This window comes from Boleophthalmus pectinirostris, unplaced genomic scaffold, assembly GCF_026225935.1.
Source record: "Boleophthalmus pectinirostris isolate CB_2022bp ecotype Guang Dong unplaced genomic scaffold, ASM2622593v1 HiC_scaffold_18, whole genome shotgun sequence".
NCBI lineage: Eukaryota > Metazoa > Chordata > Actinopteri > Gobiiformes > Gobiidae > Boleophthalmus > Boleophthalmus pectinirostris.
Window position 1 is genome coordinate 9,061,063 of NW_026571133.1, and position 24,282 is coordinate 9,085,344.

General features: G+C 37.8%; 1 protein-coding gene across 2 annotated transcripts in view; it reads right to left on the reverse strand.

Moving 5' to 3' along the window:
- kif21a (kinesin family member 21A) overlaps positions 1-24,282 on the reverse strand; it is a 107,736-nt gene that overhangs the window by 47,762 nt on the left and 35,692 nt on the right. For both annotated transcript variants that reach the window (XM_055153568.1, XM_055153567.1), the window contains exons 2-3: positions 10,625-10,847; positions 2,028-2,210 (exon numbers count right to left, since the gene is read on the reverse strand). In XM_055153568.1, coding sequence (XP_055009543.1) covers positions 2,028-2,210; positions 10,625-10,847 — 406 coding nt within the window. The remainder of the gene's footprint in view (positions 1-2,027; positions 2,211-10,624; positions 10,848-24,282) is intronic.

Here is a 24,282-nt window from a genome sequence, read left to right on the forward strand (position 1 = left end):
CCAAATCTCGTATCTCGTCTCGTCTTGTGTAAATTGTGTCTCGCCCCATCCATATTAAACACTAAACATAATGTTGAGTCAAAAGTTTTCTGATACTGTAGAGTAATTGATACAGGTTTATCAGGTTGATCCACTGCGCCTTTGTTTACGTACTTAATTACTACTACTGACACAAACATGGCAGAGCTGCAACTAACAATTATTTTAGTGTTGATTAAACCTACACTTCCCCATGATCCATCCAACGTCTTCCTCCACTCTACTGATTGTTTACTCACTGCCACCGGCGCCAGAAACCAAAGTATTGTTTGTGTGTACTCCAAATTAGACGTTCATTCACCGTTACATGATTTCACATTGTTTTTTTTCCCTCCCTTTATTTAACATTGCACTGCAGCCCACTTGAGTATACAAAAAATAGGCTAATGAAATGTAAGACCTTGACGAAAAAAATGAGATTTGGACAACATAATTTAAGACTGAAATTTAAGACATTTTTAAGATTTTTATGACCCCGCGGCTACCCTGATTTAAAACCAAATAAAACTCAAATGGAGCTTCTTTAAGTCTTCTACATAGAGAATACTTAAGAATAAAATGTATTATATCACAGATTTTACTTTTACTTTCTGGCTTTTAACACCGTGTGAGTTGTGTGGTCCTCTGCTGTCTATTTTATTAGTTTTATTTATTCTTACGGGTCTGTTTTACTCCATAGTTTTAATTGTTAAACCAAATTGTAGATTTTGTAAACAGTCTTTGTTTATGAAATGTGCTGTAGGAATAAAGTGGACTGAAATGGAGATTTTTTATTTGATCATTTTGATTTAAGAATGCATCTGTCTTCATTTTAAAAGGTGTTGTGTAGGAGTCTGTATAGTTCACATAATGCTTACAATTAATTTAATGGTCCGTTATTCAGATTATTGATTGCAGTTGTACCATTGTGGTATTTTTGTATTGACTAAAGTGACAGAATATTGATCTTCTATCGAGAGAAGATTAAAAAAAGTCCTTTTTGTGAGTTTTCTGGTCTTTCGCCCTCAGCTGTTCGGTGACAGCTGTGGCGGACACTTGTTGCTGTTAAAAATAAAGCGTGGGTGACAGAGGCAGACAGGATAATGACAGTTTAATGGGCCCGGGGTCGACTGTGAACATTAACGACCTCACAGCCCTACACCCCCGTGACCTTTGACCCCTCCTGTCCCCAACCGTTCCCTCGCACTGAAAAATGAACGCTGGAGCTTCAAGTTGAGCTAATAATGATGGATTATAAGGAGCAGTTTTGCCATTTGTGAAAGATAAATGGTATGCTGAGATAATTGAGTTCATTATAAATTAACTATCAAAATATACACAATTTGTTTTGTTCGTGAAAATACAAAAAACACAAAAATAGTAAATGGTCTTGTTTAAAGTCCAAACAATGTTGCAATGAGGAACTATTGAGGACTGAACCAGCTTGTGGCTTAATTCAATTGGAGGATTTGCCTGTGAAAGACACAAAGGGTCGATCAAGACTAAAACAGATTTAAACCGGGTCTCAACCAGGTCTAAACTAGGTCTGAACCTGGTCTAAATCTGGTCAAAACTAGAGCTTAATCAGTAAGTGTAGATGTGTAGAAAGCCAAAGATTGCTGTTATAAATATCCATTATCTATGAAAAGTTTGTACAAGTCACTGAATGTAAATAAAATTATTGTAACAGACCCACACAGGCAATCTCATGGCAGTAAAAGTAACTAAATTTGGAGCAGATTTCAAGCTTCGGAGGATCAAAATTTGCATATTTCTGTGTTAAATGGCACTAGAGTGGAATGAATTAATTTTTATAGACCTGTTTTTAAAGTCTATCTTCTTTATGCTCATAAAATGCTTAAAAAATATTGTGCATACCCCTTAAATTTTCATATCATTGATTCCATTCTACATTTGACTGAGATGATTTTATTGTGTTCACTGATCTACTCAAACTAAAAATAATAAATTAACATGAAACTGTATGTAAGAGTGTATTTTGTGAGCACCTCCAGAAACTGCGCGTTGATCTTGAACTCTGGCACAGGCCGTCCCTGCTCGGTGGCGCTCTGTCTCCGCTGCTCGATGCCTCGGAACAGGTGGTTCACAGCTCGAGGAATGATCCCCAGCTCCTCCTCACTGATATTCACATCAAACCCTGTGCCCATGGTGTACGTCTTCCCCGAACCCGTCTGCGGAGAGAGGAGAGATAAGGTTAATCGGGGTTCAGAGAGAGGAGAGGGGGGAGAGAAATCAGAACAACCTACTGTAGATTACACAGCTTTACGACATGTTATAATGCTGTTACCTCATCAAAAACATAAAACATACCTGGAGTTGTGTTTTGTTTTATTCACATGTATTTGAGTAATTCTGCCTTTTATCTTTAGTTCAGTGAAGATTGGCAATTCGAGGGAAGAAATGATCCAAATGATTCTAGTGAAGATGATTTAGTTTAAAAACACAGTGGAGCACTTCCTCAGTTACCCCATGACATGAAATGGTGGAAAAGAGTATTTTCAGTTTGAGAGAAGAAATCATGTGTGAGTGAAACAAAACAAAACTCCAGGTATATTTGTGATGAGGAAACAAGGCCATTTAATATGGATTATTTACATTTTCTCGTGGAAGATCTGCTAACTGCTTATTTCCATGACAATGTAATATTTTTGGTTGGAATGCGTCACAGTGTGGCATTAAACTTATCTGTCCTCATGGAGACAAAAAGAAATTTGAAGCTGCATAAACACCTCTAATTGATTAACGCAAGATTTGCAAGTTGAATGCCAAACTGTGGAACATTTTTAGCCTGATTCATCAACAGGTTTCACTTCGTGGAAACCGTCTGACCTCGCAGCTTTAGAATTAGTTCACTCTATGGAAGGCAGGTACTTTTTTATTTAACTAATCACTGCTATTTGGTCGTGACATTTGTAATGCTCTGCTAACGGGGCTAACTGGTATATTGAGCTTTTCCCAAATCCCGTAGGAAGAAGGGCAATAACGTCTTTCCCCTTGATAAAATTCACTAAACATTCTCTTTGTTCCGGCTTTAAATCCTCGATTCCACAAACCCTTGCCAACATAAAATGTATGTCTCTTCGCTGATTGGCTGGTGCCCGGACTCACACTTCCGGGGTTCTTGCAATCCGTTTAGTGTGTTTCGATTCCTGACATAGTCTCTGGAGAGAAATGAAATTGAGCGGAGCCACTAGATGGCGCCAGACTGGCTAGAACATTTTAGGCAAAGCAATAACATCTTCATAGAGACGGGCAGATGGCTGATCCTCTGACAGAAAGGTTATACAGACCACCTTTAAGGACTCCTTATTGTGTTTGCAGGTATGTGATTCTATTTTGTTGTATTGAAAATTAAATATTATCCTTATTCTCCTGGGTCATTATTGTGGTAAATATAAACCTGGTCTAAACCGGGACAAAATCAGGTCTAAACCGGGTCTAAACTGGGTCTAAACCAGGTCTAAGCCAGGTCTAAACCAGGTCTAAACTGAGTCTAAACCAGGTCAAAACCAGGTCTAAACCAGGGAATAATCAACAAACAAGTGCAGATATGTAGAAATTAACCTCTTTCTACACACCTACTAGTACATACACCTTATTATGTATTATTTCCATTATTTATGAATGGGCTCTGCAAGTCACTGAACTTAAATTAAATGACTGACTTTGTAACAGTACAGCAACTCCCATGGTAGTAGTGTGGAGCAGATTTCAAACTTTGCCAGATCACAATATGAAAAGAAATGAAAGCTGTGTGTTATTTGACTTGGTGATAATACTTTGGCTTACTCTAAGTGTCACCAGATCCACTGAACCACGTGCCCAGCGCAGAAGGTGAGTGCATTCTGAAGGGGTCAAGGCCTGAACTCATTCACGCTTCAGCACGTCTGATCACACACGAGCTTCTTCATTAGAAACTTTAGACAAACTGAAGTACAGTGGCACAGCTATGGAAAGGGGTTTAAGATAGCATAAAATTGATCTAGAATCCAAAAGGAGCAGAGGTTATGGCACGCAATCATACAGTTTTATTCATGCACCTAGTATATAAAAATAATACAAATTTTGATCCCAAATGTTACCTCATGGCACTCTTGGCACTCACATTTTGAGCTGTTGTGTCATTATGTTAATCAGCTGTGTTAAAACATCAGATTTTTGATTTGGATGTCCTTGGTGGAGTATTTGAAAAAGGAATAATTTAAATTTTTATTTATTTATTATATACAGTTTTCATTTTTTTGTACACTTGTTTTGTGAAAATGTATTACCACAAAAATATAACATACTAACATAGCATGGACATCCGTGTATCATTCGTTCATTTGTTTTTCTAAATTTTTTGTGTTTAAATGAATAATAGAAAAAAACAGATAATGGCCATTTCCCGTTTCAGTGACGTAAACTGCGATGCCAGACTTTTGCGCCACATACGGACTGAACCGGGATTAAACCAGGTGATCAGGACTGAGACTGGGACCAGACCAGGACCAGACCGGGACTGAGATCAGGACTGAGATTTGGACTGAAACCAGGACCGGACCGGGACTGAGATGGGGATTGAAACTGGGACCATACAGGGACCAGACCGGGACTGAGACAAGGACTGAGACCAGGACTGAGACCAGGACCAGATCAGGACTGAGACCAGGACCATATCAGGACTGAGACCAGGACCAGATCAGGACTGAGACCAGGACCAGATCAGGACTGAGACCAGGACCAGATCAGGAATGAGACCAGGACTGAGACCAGGACCAGATCAGGACTGAGACCGGTTTAGTCCTGGTTTAGTCCTGGTTTAGTCCTGGTTTAGTCCTGGTTCAGTCCTGGTTTAGTCCTGGTTTAGTCCGTATGCAGCGCAAAAGTCCGGCATTGTACTTTAAGTCACAAAAACAAGAAACATCGTTATCTGTTTTTTCCATTATTCATTTAAACAGAAAATCGAAAAGTGAAAATACGAATCTTTATCCATTTTTGCATTTTGGTTTTGGAGACAAATAACGAAGAAAATAGTCTTATTTTTGGTTTTATTTTGAAAAACGAATGAACAAATGACACACAGATTCATGGAGCTCCTTTACCTCTCTGTTTTCAATAACAAACCCAAGTCAAAGCAGGTTTAGGATTTCATTTTTCAAGGCTAATTTGGTGCCACTTTTCTGGATTTGTACAGAAGCATTTACACTTGTACTACATGTGTTACAGTGCTTAGTCCAGTCTCTGTGGACCAGACCCCCCCTCCCCCCTCTCCTCTTTCTCCACCTTCTCGTCTCTCTCCTCTCCCCCCCTCTCTGGGTCAGGTCCGTGTGGTCACCATGGCAGTAAACAGAGGAATGCGAGAGTGGGTTCAAATTCGCCCGTGCCCCCGCGCTCCTGCTGGACGTCCTGAAAGAGGCGTGTGTGAAAGGGTATTTAGCACAATGTGGGGCTGAAAATCTACACACACTCAAGTCATTGGAACCTGCCGCCTTTATGGGGACAAAAATCAGGTAACCATGTCATAAATACTCATAAGATCAGCGATTGTACAATTTTTTTTCATGTAATAAAGTAAGATTTGTCTTGTTCCAGTACAGATATATTGTAAAATCAGCTCCTGGAGTCAAAATACAAGACATTTTTGTTTACATCCTGCTTTTCCGCACGTGCACAGTGAATGGTACACAAAAAGTCAGTGGGGCCGCTTGTTTGTGTTGACAGGTGATTTGTGTTTGTTTGTCGTGAGATAATTAGTTTTATTTTGAAGGTTTTGCATTTAATTGTTCTGACATGACTTCATCGTCTTACGCTAAGTCACTGAATGTTGAGGATCAAAAACTTTACTTTGAAAAGTTAAAACTCCGATAACTGTTGACGATGTTGATGTTGACTTGTTGATACGGACGCTTTTTGCCTACCAAAATGGCTGCTGCCCTGGACGTGACGTCATCATGTTTTCTCGTATAAACCTCTGTGTATTTTCAGCCTCTAATTATAGAGCAATTTATTATCCACGAAACAGGAAGTAAGACACACTATCAGCATGCTAGTTGTTGTTACTATTACAGTAGTCTCTGTAAGTTGTAAAAAACTTATAAACTTCTTGTGGTGATTAATTATCAAGCTAGGAATATGTTAGAAATGTGAGGAATAAGTTTGGACTGCTGTACATTGTTTAAAATTTGTAGTTTATTTTTTTCCATTTTATTTTAAAGCAAATCTCAATTAACCCACAGCCTCATTTTGATACAAGATAAAATGTCTTATGGTTTGGGCAAATCGGAACTGTGGTGAATTCCTTGTTATCTTGGCCAAAGTGATCAGAAGTATAATACTCCCTACAATGGAAGTATAGTAAGACTGGACAACACTAGACTGCACTTTATTACGACAACAGTTCAAGTTAGAATCAGTTTCCAGGAAATGTATGCAGGTCGGTGTAATGTCTCTAAACAGCATGGAGACCCAGTGTGTGTGTGTGTGTGTGCGTGTGTGTGTGTGTGCGTGTGTGTGTGTGTGTGTGTGTGTGTGTGTGTGTGTGTGTGTGTGCTCTGAACCTGCACCTGTGACTTGAAGGTGTGTGTTCAGGCGTAAATCAGAGTGAGGAGCACCGCTGTGTTCACTGAAAGCTGCTTCAGATGTGAGAACAAATGTTAAGGAACAAATGTTAAGGAACAATGAAAGGACGAATAATGGAGGGAAAGAGAGAGAGCGAGAGAGAGAGGAGCAGTGGGGAGCATGGAAAAGGAGGGTAAGAAGGCTACTGTTTAAATATTTGACACCCCCAGCATGATGTCACTGTAAAGTACCAACAGGCTACTGTTTGATCCTACACATGTACTAACTCAAGTGTAGTTACTTAAAGGACAACTGTTGTGCAAGACATTTGGATCAGTTCTGTTTTGTGTTCATTGGTCACTTTCTGAAGGTGGTACCACACGTCACCTCCATAATTCCACAGAAATAGAAAGCTAAATCCACGGTTCAGAACACTCTCTGTATTAGTTTGAAGTTTTATGCCAGTCCAAGGAACATTTTCGCCAAAACAACAACATTTCCATGGCGACAAGCCGAGGCTCTCCTCCAGGACAAATAAAGGTCATGTTTGTGGAGATGCAAACCCCCCACAGTAAGCACACAGAATAGTACTGTTTTTCACTGCAATAAAAAAAAACAAAAAAACATCCAGTATGGAAAATAGCATTGGTTTATTTTGGTCTGTTATTGGTTAGAAAGTTACACAGTGAGGCTTTAAGGAAATTATTCCAATTACCAGCCTCTGTTTTGGTATTTTTTTCATGTCAGGAAGCCAACATTTGTATCAGAAGTGAAAAAGCTGGATTGGTGCAAAGTTAATATGCTTTATACTACTGTTTTATGATTCTTATTTCTTAAAGGGTCCATTTATGCTATTTTCTGACCTATGATATAATGTTGTTTCCTCATCAAAAACAGACCTGGAGTTGTGTTTTGTTTCATTCACACATGTTAACACACAAACTCTGCATATTTAGGCCGAGTTCTTCTCGCATGTGGTAGTACCGTATTTTTTGGACTATAAGGCGCACTTAAAATTCTTTAATTTTCTCTTAATTTTAATTGACAGTACACCTTATAATCCGGTGCACCTTATGTATTAATTCTGGTTGTGTTTCCTGACCTCAAACCAATTTTATGTTGTATAAGACACTCAAAAATCTGTCAAAAATGTTTCAGTACAACTTTGGTAAGCTACAAAGCCACACTGCTTGATGGATTGTCGGAGAATTACAGCTACCATAGTCGTGTCCTTCAGTCCGACAGAAGCTGACAGCATCAGCGCACAAGGAGCGAGCTGTTTTTTGGGCATTAATAGTTTATGCAAATTAGCCATGTGGTTTTAAGTTTAGTTTCTGTAAAACGTAAACAAATCTGCGCAAAGTTGCACTAAACACATTATTACTCAATGTGTATTTCAGTTGTCCTTGTAGGAAATAAAAAAACAAAACCTATTTTATTCACCCACATTCACATTCATAACACACATTCACCAAGACAGGAAGGAAACGCCGGGCGATTTACGCCACAATCTGCCAATGGATTGTGGACGCCTGGGCTAAGCATCAGTCTTAAGTGTCGTCCGTTTGTTTCGCTTAATGCGCCTTATAATCCAGTGAGCCGTATGTATGAAAATAGACGGGGAGAATTCAACATTACATTGATATTGCGCCTTATAATCCGTTGCGCCTTATAGTCCGAAAAATGGGGTAAGTGTTTTAAAACTCCATACATCTTCACTAGAATCATTTGGATAATTTCAGTCCTGGATTCGCCAGATTCTACTGAACTAAAGGTAAAAGGTAACTGTTAACTTGAAAATTACTTCATGGCATCACAAGGTGGAACAGAGCATTTTGAGCTTTGTAGATATAGACAGACTAACAATAAAGAGTTACTCAGACATGTGTGAATGAAACAAAACACAACTCCAGGTATGTTTTTGAGGAGGTAACAACATTATAACATGACTTAAAGCTCACAAGGGTAAATTTTGTGCAATAATGGACTCTTTAATTCATTATTTATTCACTTCACATGTGGGTATTCTAAGCTACAGGACTTTGTTTGCCACAGTTGCGTGAAGTGTCTTGCTCAAGGACACAACAACAATATATCCAGACCTGCTGTGATTACACAACAAAGACTTTTAACTGTTTTCGCCTTCGTTTACATTAGCTCAGATACATTTCTACAACCACAAAGTAAAGCTTCAGAAGCACTTTATGTAATCACTCATCATCATACCATCATTTTGTAATTAGTTCCCTGACGGTTTAATGCGGTTTTTCTTTTCACTGTTTGGGAAATCCTTCATCACGTTTTATACGCTTGGAGCCAGAACATTTTGGCCTGGTGATTCTGTGTGTTTGGTATGAGGTGAAGCAATACATTCGCTCAGTAAGCTCCCAGTGTCTCTCTGAGGAAAGCCTATCAGAGAATATTAAATGGAGTAGAGTGCAGGCCTGGGCACGTTAGCTGACAGGTCAAGTCAACACTGTTTTATCATTGATCTAATGGGAGTATCTGAATAACATAACTGCCTCTTATCAGAAATCTACCCAGACAGCGGTTAGATTAACAGTAAGTAAATCTGCAATCGTCCTGATATGGAAGTAGGTCAAGATAAATATTTGGAAAACATGCTGTACTTATCAGCTGAGAATTTACCACGCACTAATGAAAATAAAAGTGGATTTTTGGCACTTGCTACTGTCTAATATGGAACATGGAAACAGTCTTCTTGAACATGTGAAACAGGCCTCTACTTTGACCAATAGTTTCATTTTTCGTATGACTCAAAGGTTTTCATTCGGCACAAGGGATGTAACAATAACGGAAATATCGTGATATCATATTGTCAAAAGTCTCACAATGATATCGTGGACCATCCCAATATATCAAATCACAAGTTCCTTTGCTTAAATGCATTGTTTTATGGTAGCAACAGCTTATAAACATTGGAAACTACAAGTCCCATGATTAATTTCAGTGCAGACAACATGAAGAAATATGATTTTGACTTGAATTCTTAGGATTATGATGGAAATAATTGACACCAAAATCTTGTCATGGTATTTTAATAGCAAAAAAAATGTCCCATCTACAATTATATTAGCCCCTTCAAAATCGCAGTAAATATCGTGATAATACCGTACTGTGAGACAGTGGCGGAGTCAGCAATTTCGGGGCCCTAAATGAACTTGAGTTTGGGGCACTCACTATAATGCACCATTTTTTTTTGTTTTGTTTTTATAATATCTTTGTCTGTTTTTCCCCATTTTCCCTGTTCTTGAGACATGCACATCTTCATTTATTTGAATTACGGTGGATCGGAAACTTGTCTTAGCCTCAGAACTGAAAGTAGTTTTCCTTTTTTTGATAGTACAATTACATTTTTGTTTTCATCCATTACATATGATTATTATTATTTTTCTTATGATTATTGTTTCATTTATTGAGAGAAAACCAAGTTGCTCTGAAGCCTCGACCATTAGTGGCACTGAGGGCAATTGGTTGGGGACCCCTCCAGATTTGAGGATCCTAGGCAGCTGCTTACTTTTGCCTAATAGTAACACCACCACCGTGAGATTTGGATATCATTACATCCCTATTCTGCAATCTTCTCTCTCATTTAATGTCTTTTTCAATACACATATAATAAACTTGCCTTGCCTAATATTCCATAGACAATGTTAATAATAAAGGTGCACTTTGTAACATTATTTTAGTGGAAGGTCTGCCACCTGCTTGTTTCTATGGAGAGGTTTTTGCTTTGCTTTGTTTTTAGGCTTGCTTTGACTAGGATCTGTCCATGGGGATAGATCCTAGACAAAGTAAGCCTAATATACCAGTTAGCCCTGTTAGTGGTGCATTACATATGTCACGACCAAATAGCAGCTATTGGTTAAATAAAAAAAGTACCTGCCTACTGTTAAGCGAACAAATCCTAATGCTGAGAGGTCAGACAGTTTCCACAAAGTGAAACCGGTGGATGAATCAGGCTACTAATTTGTGGCACTACAGCTAGATTTTTTTTAGAATCAACAAAGTGTTCATCTCAGACCTGTCCATAGGCGAAGATGGTGGCGTTGTAGCCCTCGAAGCAGCCCTCGATGAGCCTCTCAGTGCAGTTTGTGTAGATGGGGTCCTGATGCGTGTCCATATCAAACACATGATCGTAGGTGAAGGCCTTGTCTTTACCCAGAAACACCTGGGGCTCTCCGGGCATCACGTACGTGCAGATATGACAGCCCTCGATCTTCTCTTTGGCCAACTGAGGGCGGATCCTGCAAAACAACAATAAAAATACGTAAATTAAGATCCAGATATTTTAGTTGATGGGGTATTAAAGGTGCACTATGTAATTTTTTTTGGTTGTGGGTCCGTCACTTGCTTTTTTCTATGAGTATGTCATTGCTCTGCCTGGAATGTTCCACACTATGACATTAAACAGCTCTAGCTTACATTTATTCAATTACAGGTGGTTTTACTGCTCAAAATACCTACAAAAACAGACATTATGACTGTGAGCAGGGTCGCCTCTCCACAGATCTGACCTGTAACATGAAGCCATACTGTGAAAAATTCCAGACAAAGCAATAGCAGAAAATGTACACAATGCACCTTTAACTGCGAACACATAACATATTTAGATCAACGTGTTACCTCTTACTGTTTTGAAAATATATTTGTCAAAAACAACGTATTAACATGTTTTATAAGTTTGACTTTCGCTTTTGATGCTCTGAGTGCCCCCTCAGTCCTGGTTTTGTCCTGGTTTAGACCTGTTTTAGTCATGTTTTAGTTCTGGTTCAGTCCTGGTCCCCTCATGTCACAGGTCACTCTAGGACAGTACTGAAGAGTCTATGCAGGTTATTTTCACTATTGTCAATAGCTCCGGTTTGACATTTAAGTTGTAGCTATTTTATATTTTTGGTTTGTTTATATCTCACGTCGGGAGAAGTGTGTGGACGGCGAACCCCCACATACCACGCCCACTACACCCCTGTACATGACATCACAAAATATTTTCAGTACAAGAGAAGAACTCAGCCTAAATACGCAGTGTTTGTGCGTTAAACATGTGTGAATGAAAGAAAACACAACTCCAGGTATGTTTTTGATGAGAAAACAACATTATAAAAGAAAATTGTGATATGAGCTATTTAAACACCTTTATTAAATGTTATAAATATTAATGTTAAAACCATCAGAAAAATGTATCCCTTGGAGATTTTAGTTGAGTTTTCAAGGAGGAATCTCCCATCTCTGGTTCCTATTTTCAATAACGCAAGCTTAAAGTAGAGGAAATCCACTTGAGTAGACTAAAGAGCAGTGAATATTTTGGTCATAGCCGGCAGAGTTGAGTTTGTGTGAAGTTGTGTTTATACTGGACCATGCAGTGCCAGCAGTCTCCCTCGGGGGCAGCACCTTTCTCACAGAGCACTCACTGTTCACACACACAGGGCTAAACAGTCCCGCCCTGTATTTCATTAGCATCAGTCTGTTTGCTCAGATATGTCAAACTAACAAAAACACAGCCACTTCCTCCCATGATGCTTTGCTGCCTCGTCACAGGGATCACTGTCTACCTGAAGAGGAAGTATGGAATGTTAAACCCAGACTATGGCAACATCAGATGAATTTTAATGTGAAAAACTACGCTAAATGCTATGTAAAATATATGGAAATAGTGAATGAACATGCACACTGATGAATAAGAGATCAAATGGTCAAAAGTATTAACAATTAGTGATAAATCGATATATCGACTCGATATTTGAACTTTTTAGATAATCAGCGATCAGTCGTAAATCTCCAGCACAAGCCGTTATTTGGGTTAATTTTAATGTGAAGCACTCTCATCTTGAGTGTTGTAAAAGGCTCTATAAATAAAGTTTGATTGACATAATTTGGTGAAAATGACAAATATCAATATCAGACGAAATATATCAGCAGAGCTCTTCAACCATAGGCTTCTTGAATCTGAAACAATCGACATCGGTCATGGAAAAAAAAAAAAAAAAATATCGGTTGATATCTTGATAATGAACTTTCCTGTTTCCTATCCTAATTTATTTGGTCGAGACAGTGGACAGTTTCCATTGTTGTCCCACATTTGTGCTTATAATTTAGACACTAGAAGGGTGTAACGATATCCAAGTCTCACGGTATGAACCTCACGATACAATATTTATTGCGATATTGTGGGAAAGCTCACGATATGGTGGGGAGGCTCATGATAAAACAAATCTCTCAGTACAATATTTTCACGATATACATCTCACGGTATGATATTGATTGCGATATTTTGTGGAGACTAACAAAACTGTGAAGTTGCAATTTTTCATCTTAAAATGCCTTGACAAGACTTAACTCAAAGAACTAAGACTTAAAACTGTTTTTTCCTATTATCTATTACAGTCTACACTGAAATGGAGCAAATATGGAGTCTATGTAGTTCTCAATGTCTCGATCTCGATGATTTTTTTCTATTGCTGTCTATTGCTGCACCATAACTCTTAACTTAAGCAAAGAGACTTGTAATTTGATATATTGTGATGGTCCACGATATTATTGTGAGAACTTTGACGGTACGATGTCATGATATTTTGGTTCTCGTGATATTTTTGAGTTCACAAACACCAGAATCCATCTTAGAGTGTGATAGATCGACCAATCAGAAAGCAGCACTCAGGTTCGTGTCGAGGCCAAGGGTGAAGCGCTCAAACGAACCAAAACAAACACACTTCAGCCTATTTTAGTGTCAATATGGACTATTTTGTTTATGAAAAATGTGCAGAAGGTAAATGCTTTATGGATTTGTGGACAGCTCCGTGTTTTCCGATCACTTTCAGTGAGAGCCACAGATTGGCAATGTATAGAAATTAATTCAGAATGACACATATCAATCTAGTTATGGATTTAGCTTTCTCCTAAAGGCAAGAAAACCATCATATGAAGTTTCTGGCTTATGGCTCAGTAATGCCCAGCTCTAATTATGGCTTGGACTCTAAGATAAGTCAATACACCTGGAGTCTCTCAAGTACACTGTTACAAATGTGCTATTATGGGTCTCTGCTTTAGGCATAAGCAGTGGGAGCTGTGAGAGAGGGACCTCTGAATCAACTTCCTCTTCACCAACGCTCTTCTTTCAACTCTGTGTAGTGTTAACAGAGAAGTCTTATCCCATTTAACACTACAAAAGTCTGGAGTTAGAAGGAAGGAGGAGGGAGACATGAGAACAGTGAACACAAGTCTACAAAGTGTACAGAGGTGTTATTGTGAGTGTGAAACTGGATCCAGGTGATTTAATAGACTCATTTTGGGGAAGCTGAGACAGGACCATCACACCTGGAGCAGTTTGGATTTCTGTCAGTGTTAAGAGGGGACACTACAGATGGACTAATACACACACTCATTTAAAAAGTTATTACAAAACTTTTTTTTTTTAACCAGTATTTGCCTTAGTCAGATTTAAAGGGACAGTCCGAAATTTTGGACATTGGCTCACCAGGAAATGAGGTCCTGAGTGTTGGAGACGTGTGGAGACATTTTTTAAAATATTCCATCCAGTCCTTGTATTTGCAAAGGTCACTGGTGCTAGGCTAGTGCATGTCAATGGTCATAGTTATCCTGCCACAAAAAACAGTCTTACCCACTCCACAAAACACCCGAAGCAAATCTATTATTACACCAGTCAATGTGAATGTCTGTTGATAGAATAATTTTAGAAGTAAAACCAACGTTGCATTTGAAGGATTTATGTCTGAGCAGCAGCAGCAGTGAGTTGTACTTCCTGATAGAAAACTTGGCAGCGGCGGACTGATATATGAGAAAATAGTTCCTCAACATCCCACGATTCAAGCGATGCAAGGTTAGTTTTATTTTAAATATTATTCTATCGACACAGACATTTACATCGACAGTCTGGCGTTATAATAGATTTTCTTCGGGTGTTTTGTGGAGTGGCTAAGACTGTTTTTAGTGGCAGGATAACTATGGCCATTGAGATGGACCAGTCTAGCACCAGTGACCTCTGCAAATACAAGGATTGGATGGAATATTTTAAAAAGTGTCTCCACACGTCTCCAACACTCTGGCTCACTAGGAAATGAGGCCCTTTGTCCAAAATTCCAGACTGTCCCTTTAAAGGGTTGATATTATGCTATATAGGGGTGGGCGATATATCGATATTTTAAATATATCTCGATATGAATTCTGACATATCGTATATATCGATATAATGCTTATATTCAATTCTGATTTCGCCGCTTCGCTTGTTTACCTTCTCTCTCGTCGCCCGCGCGCCCTCGCCTCCCTGATTTTGTTCGCTCGTGTCTCCTTCACTCGTCACTATCGCCGTGAACGCTGAAAGTTGGTGCCAGTGAAAAGCTTCTAGCGCCACGAACCTTTTCCACCATTTACAGACAAAACGACCAGCAGCACATCCTCATATTCCACCGAGTCGCGTCCTTTAGCCCGAAAGAAGCTAAACGAGCTGAGCTGCATGAGAAGTGCGCTGTTTATGCAAATGAGCCATGCGCTTAAGTTTCGTTTCTGTAAAATGTAAACACGTGCGCAAAACTGCATTAAACACATTATTATCGTAAATGGGCTTTTGTGGCTCTATAGTCATTATACTTTATATATTGTAAAGTTTAGCAGTGTAAAGTTTATTTATGCAGAAGATTTTAATTAATAATCTGCTGCAGTGTAACTTGTACAATAGTGTTTGGAAACGTTTGATTTGATCTGCAGTGGATTGTAGGGATTAAACCTCAGAGCTCCTCACTGCTGGATAGAAACATGGATCTATTGAAATAAGGAACATCCTGAGCTTCTTCTGCTAAATGAGCTCATGGTTATGGTTCTGGTCTGGATAACAGAGTTAATGCAAAGATGAGCTTGTGTTGAGTTGTTTTATTTATGAATGAAAAGGAGGAAATATATATTATTTTTTATTTTCCAGTTAAATTATTATTTATGTAATTAGGGTTTTTTTGTAATCTTAAATGTTCCTATATGAACTGCCGACCTCTTACACTTCAATAAAAAAAAAAAGACCTTGTGGAATTTGGCAGATTTGTTTTTGCAGTTTTCAGTTTTAGGGGGTTATTTTTTCTTGAACATATATCGAGATATAGCAAAATATATATCGAGATATATTTTTTGATCCATATCGCCCAGCCCTAATGCTATATATATGTTACAATGTTGTTTCCTGATCACAAACAAACCTGGAGTTGTGTTTGTTTCATTCACATATGTTTAACATAAATCCTGTATATTTAGACTGTTATATATAAAACACTCTGTTCTCCCTTGGGTTGTCAAGTGGTAATACAGAAAGCGCTCCACTGCGTTTTTAAAACTCCATACACATTCACGAGAATCGTATGATTTATTTTAGAATTGGAATTGCCAAACTCTACTGAACAAAGTTAAATGGTACTTGAAAACAACAACTTCATGACATCACAAGGTGGAACAGAGTATTTTCAGATTTAGAGATCAATAATAGAGTTAGTCAAATGTGTGAATGAAATTAAATACAACTCCAGGTATGTTTCTGATGAGGCAACAACATTTTAACATGGCTAAAAAATCTCTTAATAGTCAATTTTGTGTAATATGGGACCTTTAAAACATATTCAGTATCAGTAGCATTAACATTTGAGAGAAGACTGAAATCTGCACTGCTAAGCTAAAACAAGGAGCTGAAATCATTTATAATATAGAAACACTTTAGTATAAGTCAAGTCTAATCATGAAGAGGGTAAAAGGTCGGTAACACAGACATAAAGTCGTCTGAGGAGAGAGGTGATGAGATAATGGGACAGTTGAACATTACATCAGTGATTCTTCTTTAAACACTTGGACACACTCCCAAAAATCTGACAAAGAGCAATTACGGTAATCCACAATTACAATGGACACAGACATTAGAGCGACTTATGACGCCATGGCAACACAATTAAAACAAAAACCTCTTCAAAAATATGTCTGGGAAAAAGTTTAATTGCAATTTAATTATTTGCAGTCAAGATTGAGTATGTTGGCCATTTAAAAGGTCCATTACTATGCTAAATTGATTCTTGCGAGCTTTAAGATGTTTTATAATGTTGTTACCTCATCAAAAATAGACCTGGAGTTGTGTTTTGTTTCATTCACACGTGTTTGAGTAACCCTGTATTATGCTTTGTTCCACCTTGTGATGTAATGAAGTGGGTTTTTTTAAGCCCTACCTCCCACAGAGTTCGAAAGAGCTATCCATGCTTTTGTAACATCATGCCTGGACTATTGCAATTCTTTGTATGTAGGGTTAGAACAGGTCTGCAAAGCTACAGCTCGTCTGCTGACAAATACTAAGAAACGAGAACACATCACATCTGTGTGTGTATGTAACCTGCACTGGCTCCCTGTCTTATATAGGATGCAGTTTAAAATGTTATTATTGTTTTCAAATGTTTGCACTCTACAGGTCTAGTTTATGAGGGAATTACTGCAGCCCTGTACTCTGCCCAGAGCCCTGAGATCAGCTGACCAGCTCCTGTTGGTCGTACCCAAAACTAGGCTCAAGACGAGAGATGACAGAGCCTTTTCTGTGGCAGCGCCCAGACTGTGGAACAACCTTCTTCTTCCTGTCAGATCCTCTCAGTCTGTAAAGCAGTTTAAGACTAGACTGAAAACTCACCTCTTCTCCCTGGCATTTAGTTCTAGCTAGTCAGGTTATCTTGGTGTTTTTATTGTAGTTTTCACATGTTATCTGTATATATGTATATGTATATGTATATGTATATGTATATGTAACTGTTTCTTCTATTTTGTTGACTTGTATGTGGAGCACTTTGGTCAGCTGAAGTTGTTTTAAATGTGCTATATAAATAAACTTGAATTGAATTGAATTTACAAGGTTTTTCAAGTTAACAGCTCCCTTCAGTTCAGTAGAGATTGGCAATTCCAGCATTGAAATCATCCAAATGATTCTAGTGAAGGTGTATATGAGTTTAAAAACAGTGTATTACCACATGACATCACAAGGTGGACCAGTGTGTTTTGAAGAACTCAACCTAAATATGCAGGATTTGTGTTTTAAACATGTAAAATAACATAATATAGACCCAAAATATATTGAAATCAGAATCCATAAACTGCACTGTTTGCATGTTTTATACCTTTACCAATGTAACGACCTGCGTGTCTCCATGGTGATGACAATTTTTTGCCTACAATGTTTCCTGGTATGCCAATAAACTATCCATCTTGCATTTATTCAAATACAGCTCAAAAATCTCTTGCAAATCATCCATTCTTACTGTAAATAGTGTCACCTCTCCACAGATCTGACCTGTCCCCTGCTTGTCTCTATGGAGAAAATAAGTTTAATCAAATACTGTGGAACAACCGACTCCAAACAAAGTACTAACGACTGAAAGTTCCTCCACAAAGTTACGTAATATTGCACCTTTATGCAACATTTGTAGTTGGAGACGGACATTATATTTACTTAATAGAGATGTAACGATGTCCAAATCTCTTGGTACAATATTATCACGATATGCATCTCACGGTACGATATTCATTGCGATATTTTGGAGAGGCTGATATAATTGTAGATAGGATGCTTTTTTTGCTTTTAAAATACCCTGACGACATTTTGGTGTGAATTATTTCCGTCATATTCCCAAGAATTCAAGTAAAAACATATTTCTGCATGTTGTCTGCGCTGAAATGTATCATGGGATATGTAGTTCCTGATGTTTATTAGCTGTTGCTACTATAAAACCATGCATTTAAGCAAAGGAACTTGTGATACGATATATTGTGACAGCCCACGATATTATTGTGAGACTTTTGATGATATCACGATATTTCGGTTATTGTTACATCCCTATTACTTAAAAATTGTAGGCTCAAGACCATTCAAAAAACATCCGATCCATCTGCTTCAATCAAAGAATCAACAGACCAATTACTCAAAATAATTCTAGACTTGAGTTTAGTGTTAAATAAATATGATTAAATGTCCGTTCCTGGTCTTGCGTTGCTCACATACTGACTTTGTGTTTATCTCAAACGCACAAGTGAAGCAATGTTTGTTTAGTTACAACAGCCTCTGTGTCCAGCAACGATGAAGAGGGAGCAAAGAACAGAATCATGACATAAAGAAGAAGAGGAGATGACATACAAGGATCTAATGTTCAGTACAGACAGTGGAGACAGTGGTAAAGTCCCCTCTCTCTTACACACACACAGACACACACAGACACGCATTTCCTTGCTTTTTGAGAATATTACGCTGACTTACATTAATTTCCTGGAGACTAGACGTGTCACAATTACAAATTCTGACACAATATATTGCTACAAAGATATACTAAGATAAATTATGATACTGAAACTACTTTATTCCACTACGATGCCTTTCTTTCATGGAATTCTGTCATTGTTTACAAGGGTTAGGCTTTATAAGTACTTTTTACTTCAGCCTAAACCCTTTCGGTCATGATCCATGGGGTTGTAGTTTATATTTTGTTTAGTTTTGTACTACTAATACCACTGACACAATAACAGTAAAGCAGTATAATCCCAGTAGACCATTCTTAAAGAGACGAACAACAAATAAACAGCAAAATGAATCAATATTTAATCACAGAAGTTAGTTATTCAACCCTCTACAGCTCAAATCTTACTGTATTACAACAAAAATACTATAAAAGCTCAAAGGCATAGTACACATGATACACACTGAGTCCCAAAATATATTACTGTGACAGGCCTAGTAGAGACTGATCCTAACCTTAACCTTTTTTTAACACATATTTTAACTTTAAATCACCAGTATGTAACTCTTTTGCCAAAATATAGACTAAAATAAAAGCATGTACGTTCATTATGGACTTTGAAAAACACAGTGTCCTTACAGTGAGCAGGCTTTTGTCTGCAAGAACAAGACTCAAATGAACCTGTACTTAGCCTGTAAATTACAAGTATGACTTCAGTTTTAACTTTCTATTTTCACTGAGTTATGCAGATGACTTTCCACCCCCAGAATGTCACGAACTTTATCTTTAAATGCTTTTAAACTAATAATTAAAGGTTGCACTCTGCTTGTCCGGAATGTTCCACAGTGTGACATTAAACAGCAGTACTTGACACATATTCAGTTAGAAGTGGTTTCATAGCTCAAAAACAGAGACAGGCATTCTGAGTGTCGCCTCGCCACAGATCTGACGTGTAACTTGGTCTGGTTTGGTCTCCGTGAAGATAGAAAGGTTTAATAAATACGATATTGTGAAGCATTCCAGACAAAGCAATGACATTTCCATGGAAAAAAGTAATTTAACAGACCCTCCACCAGAAAAGTTACACAATGCACCTTTAACTTTATATTTCCATTGAATCAAGCTGTTGACTTTCCACCCCCAGACACGCACATATTATCACTTTGAATGTTGTTGTAAATGTCTGAGTGATGTGAGCGTGTGCACAGAAACACACACACACACAGAGCAGAGTTGTGTGTGTGTGTGTGTGTATAATGACTGGTTTTTCCATGACAGGACAGCCTCGGTCTCTGTGCTCCTCGAACGTGCTCTGTAATCCACTCAACACTCAAAACAGCACTTTTAAGACACAATTACACTGTTTAACTGTACAGTAATTAAAACACAATTTCAGGTTCGGTGTGAAATCGTGATTCTTAATAATTACTCCACGGTGCTGAATTGCTTAAGAGTATTGAGGTTTGACATTTGTGATGAATGATGAATGAACGTGATGAATTTGCAGCTGAATTTTCGTCACCTGACAACAGAGAACAGTGGACGACCGATGGTTTATTTGTTCAGTGTAAGGACCTTGCAGTTTGTCTGATATGTAAAGAAAGTGTCGCGGTTTTCAAAGAGTATAAAATGTGTCGTCAGAGTCATATGGTTTTGTTACACGGCCGACCCGACCCCAGCCCCATCACAGTTGTCATAACCTATTTTTTTTATTACTTTTTGGCAAATAATAACATGTCTGCATTTTTTTTCAATTAAAAATGATATTTATATGAAGTATTTATGTTTACATTTAAATAATTATGACATATTTACATTTGCTGCCGAATTTGCTGCCGAATTTTCATCACCTGACAAGCTCGAGATGAAACAGTGACAGTCAACGCACACGCAGAGTTCTGTAGTGCAGTTAAGGACAGTAAAATGACTAGTGTTAAAGTACGAAAAGTTGACAGAGTGCAGAGTTTTCAAAGAACAGTGGACGACCGATTGTTTATTTGTTCAGTGTAAAGGACTGTGCAGTTTGTTTTATATGTAAAGAAGGTGTGGCAGTTTTCAAAGAATATAATCTGCGTCGTCAGGGTCAAACAGTTCTGTTAAACGACCGACCCGACCCTGGCACCCATCACAGTTGTCATAACCTTTTTTTTTTATTACTTTTTGGCAAATAATAACATGTCTGCATCTTGTATTTTGTTCATTTTTTCAATTAAAAATTATATTTATATGAAGTATTTGTATTTAAATAATTATGACATATTTACATTTGCTGCCGAATTTGCCGCCAAATTTTCATCATCTCACAAGCTCGAGATTAAACAGCGACAGTGAACGCATGCGCAGAGTTCTGTAGTGTGTACGAAAAGTACGAAAAGCTGACAGAGTGCAGAGTTTTCAAAGAACAGTGGACGACCGATTGTTTATTTGTTCAGTGTAAGGACTGTGCAGTTTGTCTTATATGTAAAGAAAGTGTGGCAGTTTTCAAAGAATATAATCTGCGTCGTCACGGTCAGACAATTCTGTTATACGGCTGACCTGACCCCGGCCCCTGTCACAGTCAGGAGCGATAATGTGGCCCTCTGAGAAAAAAGTTTGGTGACCCCTGCTGAAACTGAAGTTATTGGCAAAAGTCTGTCATCTTTGTTATAAGCAGATTAATGGTCCAGAGATGCCTTAGCAAAAACAAACAGTTTACAAATATGTTTAAATACTAATATTTTATATTTTATAATCATGGTGGCTAAAATTGTATTTAATTGCACCACCTTTAAAACTACCCAACATTTCCTCTGTGCACTGCAGATTTATTTGAACATAGACTGTGTAAAGAAGTGAACTAAGCGAGTGTGACGTCACCCACAGCGTTCAGCTTCAGTCAAATGAAGCTCACAGAGGCTAGAAGCTATAGGAGCAAATTTGGAGCCTAGGAATAGGAATTTATTTACAGACAAAACAGCGAAATAAAAAACAGGATCATGTAGAGCGCGTTAAATTGAACATTTAAAAAACAAATGAGGAGCCTGTGAAAAGCAGTTTATTTAGAGAGGGGTGATGTAATTCAATACAAAGTGAACTGGAGCCAGAGCCAGTGGAGCCAGAGGTGCGCCCATGCTCACTTCCTATTTGGAACGCTGCGGCTAGCGGGTTAGCTATGTCCATTTACAGTGTATGGATTTGATTTAATAGCTGGTGTAAGTTTCTAATATTCTCTGTCCCAACTAGGGATGGGTATTCGATGAAATTTTCTTAATCGATCGTCGGAAGAATTAACGATCGATTATCGATTAATCATTAACGTTTTTATATTAAAATGATCATCATTATTATTACTATCTGCACTACTAATCTGCATAAATAAATTCAACTTTACGACATATAAACCGTAACGACTCTAGAGCCACATCAATCCGTTTGACATTATAATGTGTTTAATTCAGTTTTGCACAACTCTCACAGAAACTAAACTTAAAGCCGCATCGCTAATTTGCATAAACTCAGCGAAGATAAAACTACAGCTCTTGTGCGCTGATGCGGTCAACTTCTGTTGGATTAAAAGACATGACTCAGGTGAATACAGGTTAGTGTGACCATATTTGCGTTTGTCAAAACCAGGAAACCGTACGGGGGGTGGGAGGTCGGGACTCGTCATTGACATTGCGCGACTCTCACCTGGTAAAGCTTTTTCATACTGGACACTGAAACATATGTTCCTGCTTTGTACACTGTGCACATGGACTCACACTCCCGAACGCAATGGAAAGCGTGGAATTTCTTGTACAAATCATCGTTAAATACGCATTTGTGCTTCTGCACGCTGCAGGCTGACCTACTGTTTGTGTTTGTTCGCTCCTTCTGAGTGCAGAGAGCTACATGTACGGACCCCTGTTTGGTCACGCTACGCACAGCAACCTACATTCGGTTTGTCGATTAAAATTAACGTAATCGATGAAATTCTTAATGATCAATTATCGATTAATCGATTAATCATGCCCATCCCTAGTCCCAACAAAAACGTAAAAAGTAGATCAATTTATTATTTTCTCATGACAATAAAACCAAGAACAGCGTATAGAATAAATAAAATCTCATTCACCATGGACTGAAAAGACCTCATTATAAACCGTTTCTTGTGTGTGACCCTTTGGACCAGAGCGACGCCTTTTACCAGACCCAAAGTCACTGTTTATTTGTCTTATACTCGACCTGATCCTGATAACACATGAAAAGGCTCAACACAGAGCCCTGCCCTCCAGCACCTCTCAGACTCCACAGCCAAAAAAACCTTCAGTAGGACGCAGAAAGAGAGGATTATGTTACAACTAATGGAAGAACTCAAACACGTTTATAAGAAAACGGGTCATTAGAGTCAAGTTTTATTGCCAAATTGACTTGGTAATAAATCTTAGCTCTTGTATATTGCTTAACTATAACATTTTATATGTGCATATCTGTATAATATAGTCTGATATTTTTGGTTGTTTTACTCATATTTTAAATACTATAAATACAGATGTAATTTCTATTCTATTTTTTTATTCTGTTCTGTTCTGCTTGGTTATGGAAAAAATCATTATCACAATTACTTTGGTCAATACTGAAATCACGATTATTCAAATGATTATTTTTTTGCTATACAATGCATGTATTCAGCATTTCTCTCTCAAAAAAACAAAAACAAAAACACTTTGTTATTGATAAATTACGCAAAACTTTCAAATTGAAAATTAATATAGGCTACAAATATGAACCTTAGAGCAGTTTTGCGATGTATAAAACATAAAATAAATAAAATAAACTTTGAAATACGGCATAGAAAAACATAAATGTATCCAAAATAAACCATATATCCAGCTGTTCTACAATCTCTATATTTAAAAAATATGATAAGTATACTTAGATAAGAAATAACCCAAAATATATGTTTCAAAATCCTTTCAACTCAATTAACTGCGTTTGGAGATTGTTTGACACACAAATCAAAATCGCGATTAAAATTCAATTAATTGCACAGACTTAATTTGAACTTAACTAAAATGAGACTAAAATCAGAACTAAACATGGTCTGATCCAGTTCTAGGCCTGGTTTAGTCCAGCTTTAGTCCAAGTCCATACATCAGGACAAAACCAGGATCAAACCAGGACCAAACCAGCAGGGGTGTGAATGCAGACCTATTTTGTGTTTTCATCTGGAAACATCAATTTTTGAGATTTAACCCCAAACACACATTTGACTGGAGGATATGAGCTGCCCTTCAGCACTATTGGGCTTAAGAGAGCTAATCCGCCTTCTCAAATAACACAAGATCTGCCATGACAAAGAAAAGTGCGAAATACAGTTTACAGTCTCGATTTAAACAAGCAAAAAATAAATATAGGCCAATTAAAATATGAATATCCAGTTAACAAGATTCCTCTGATCAATAGTAAATAATCA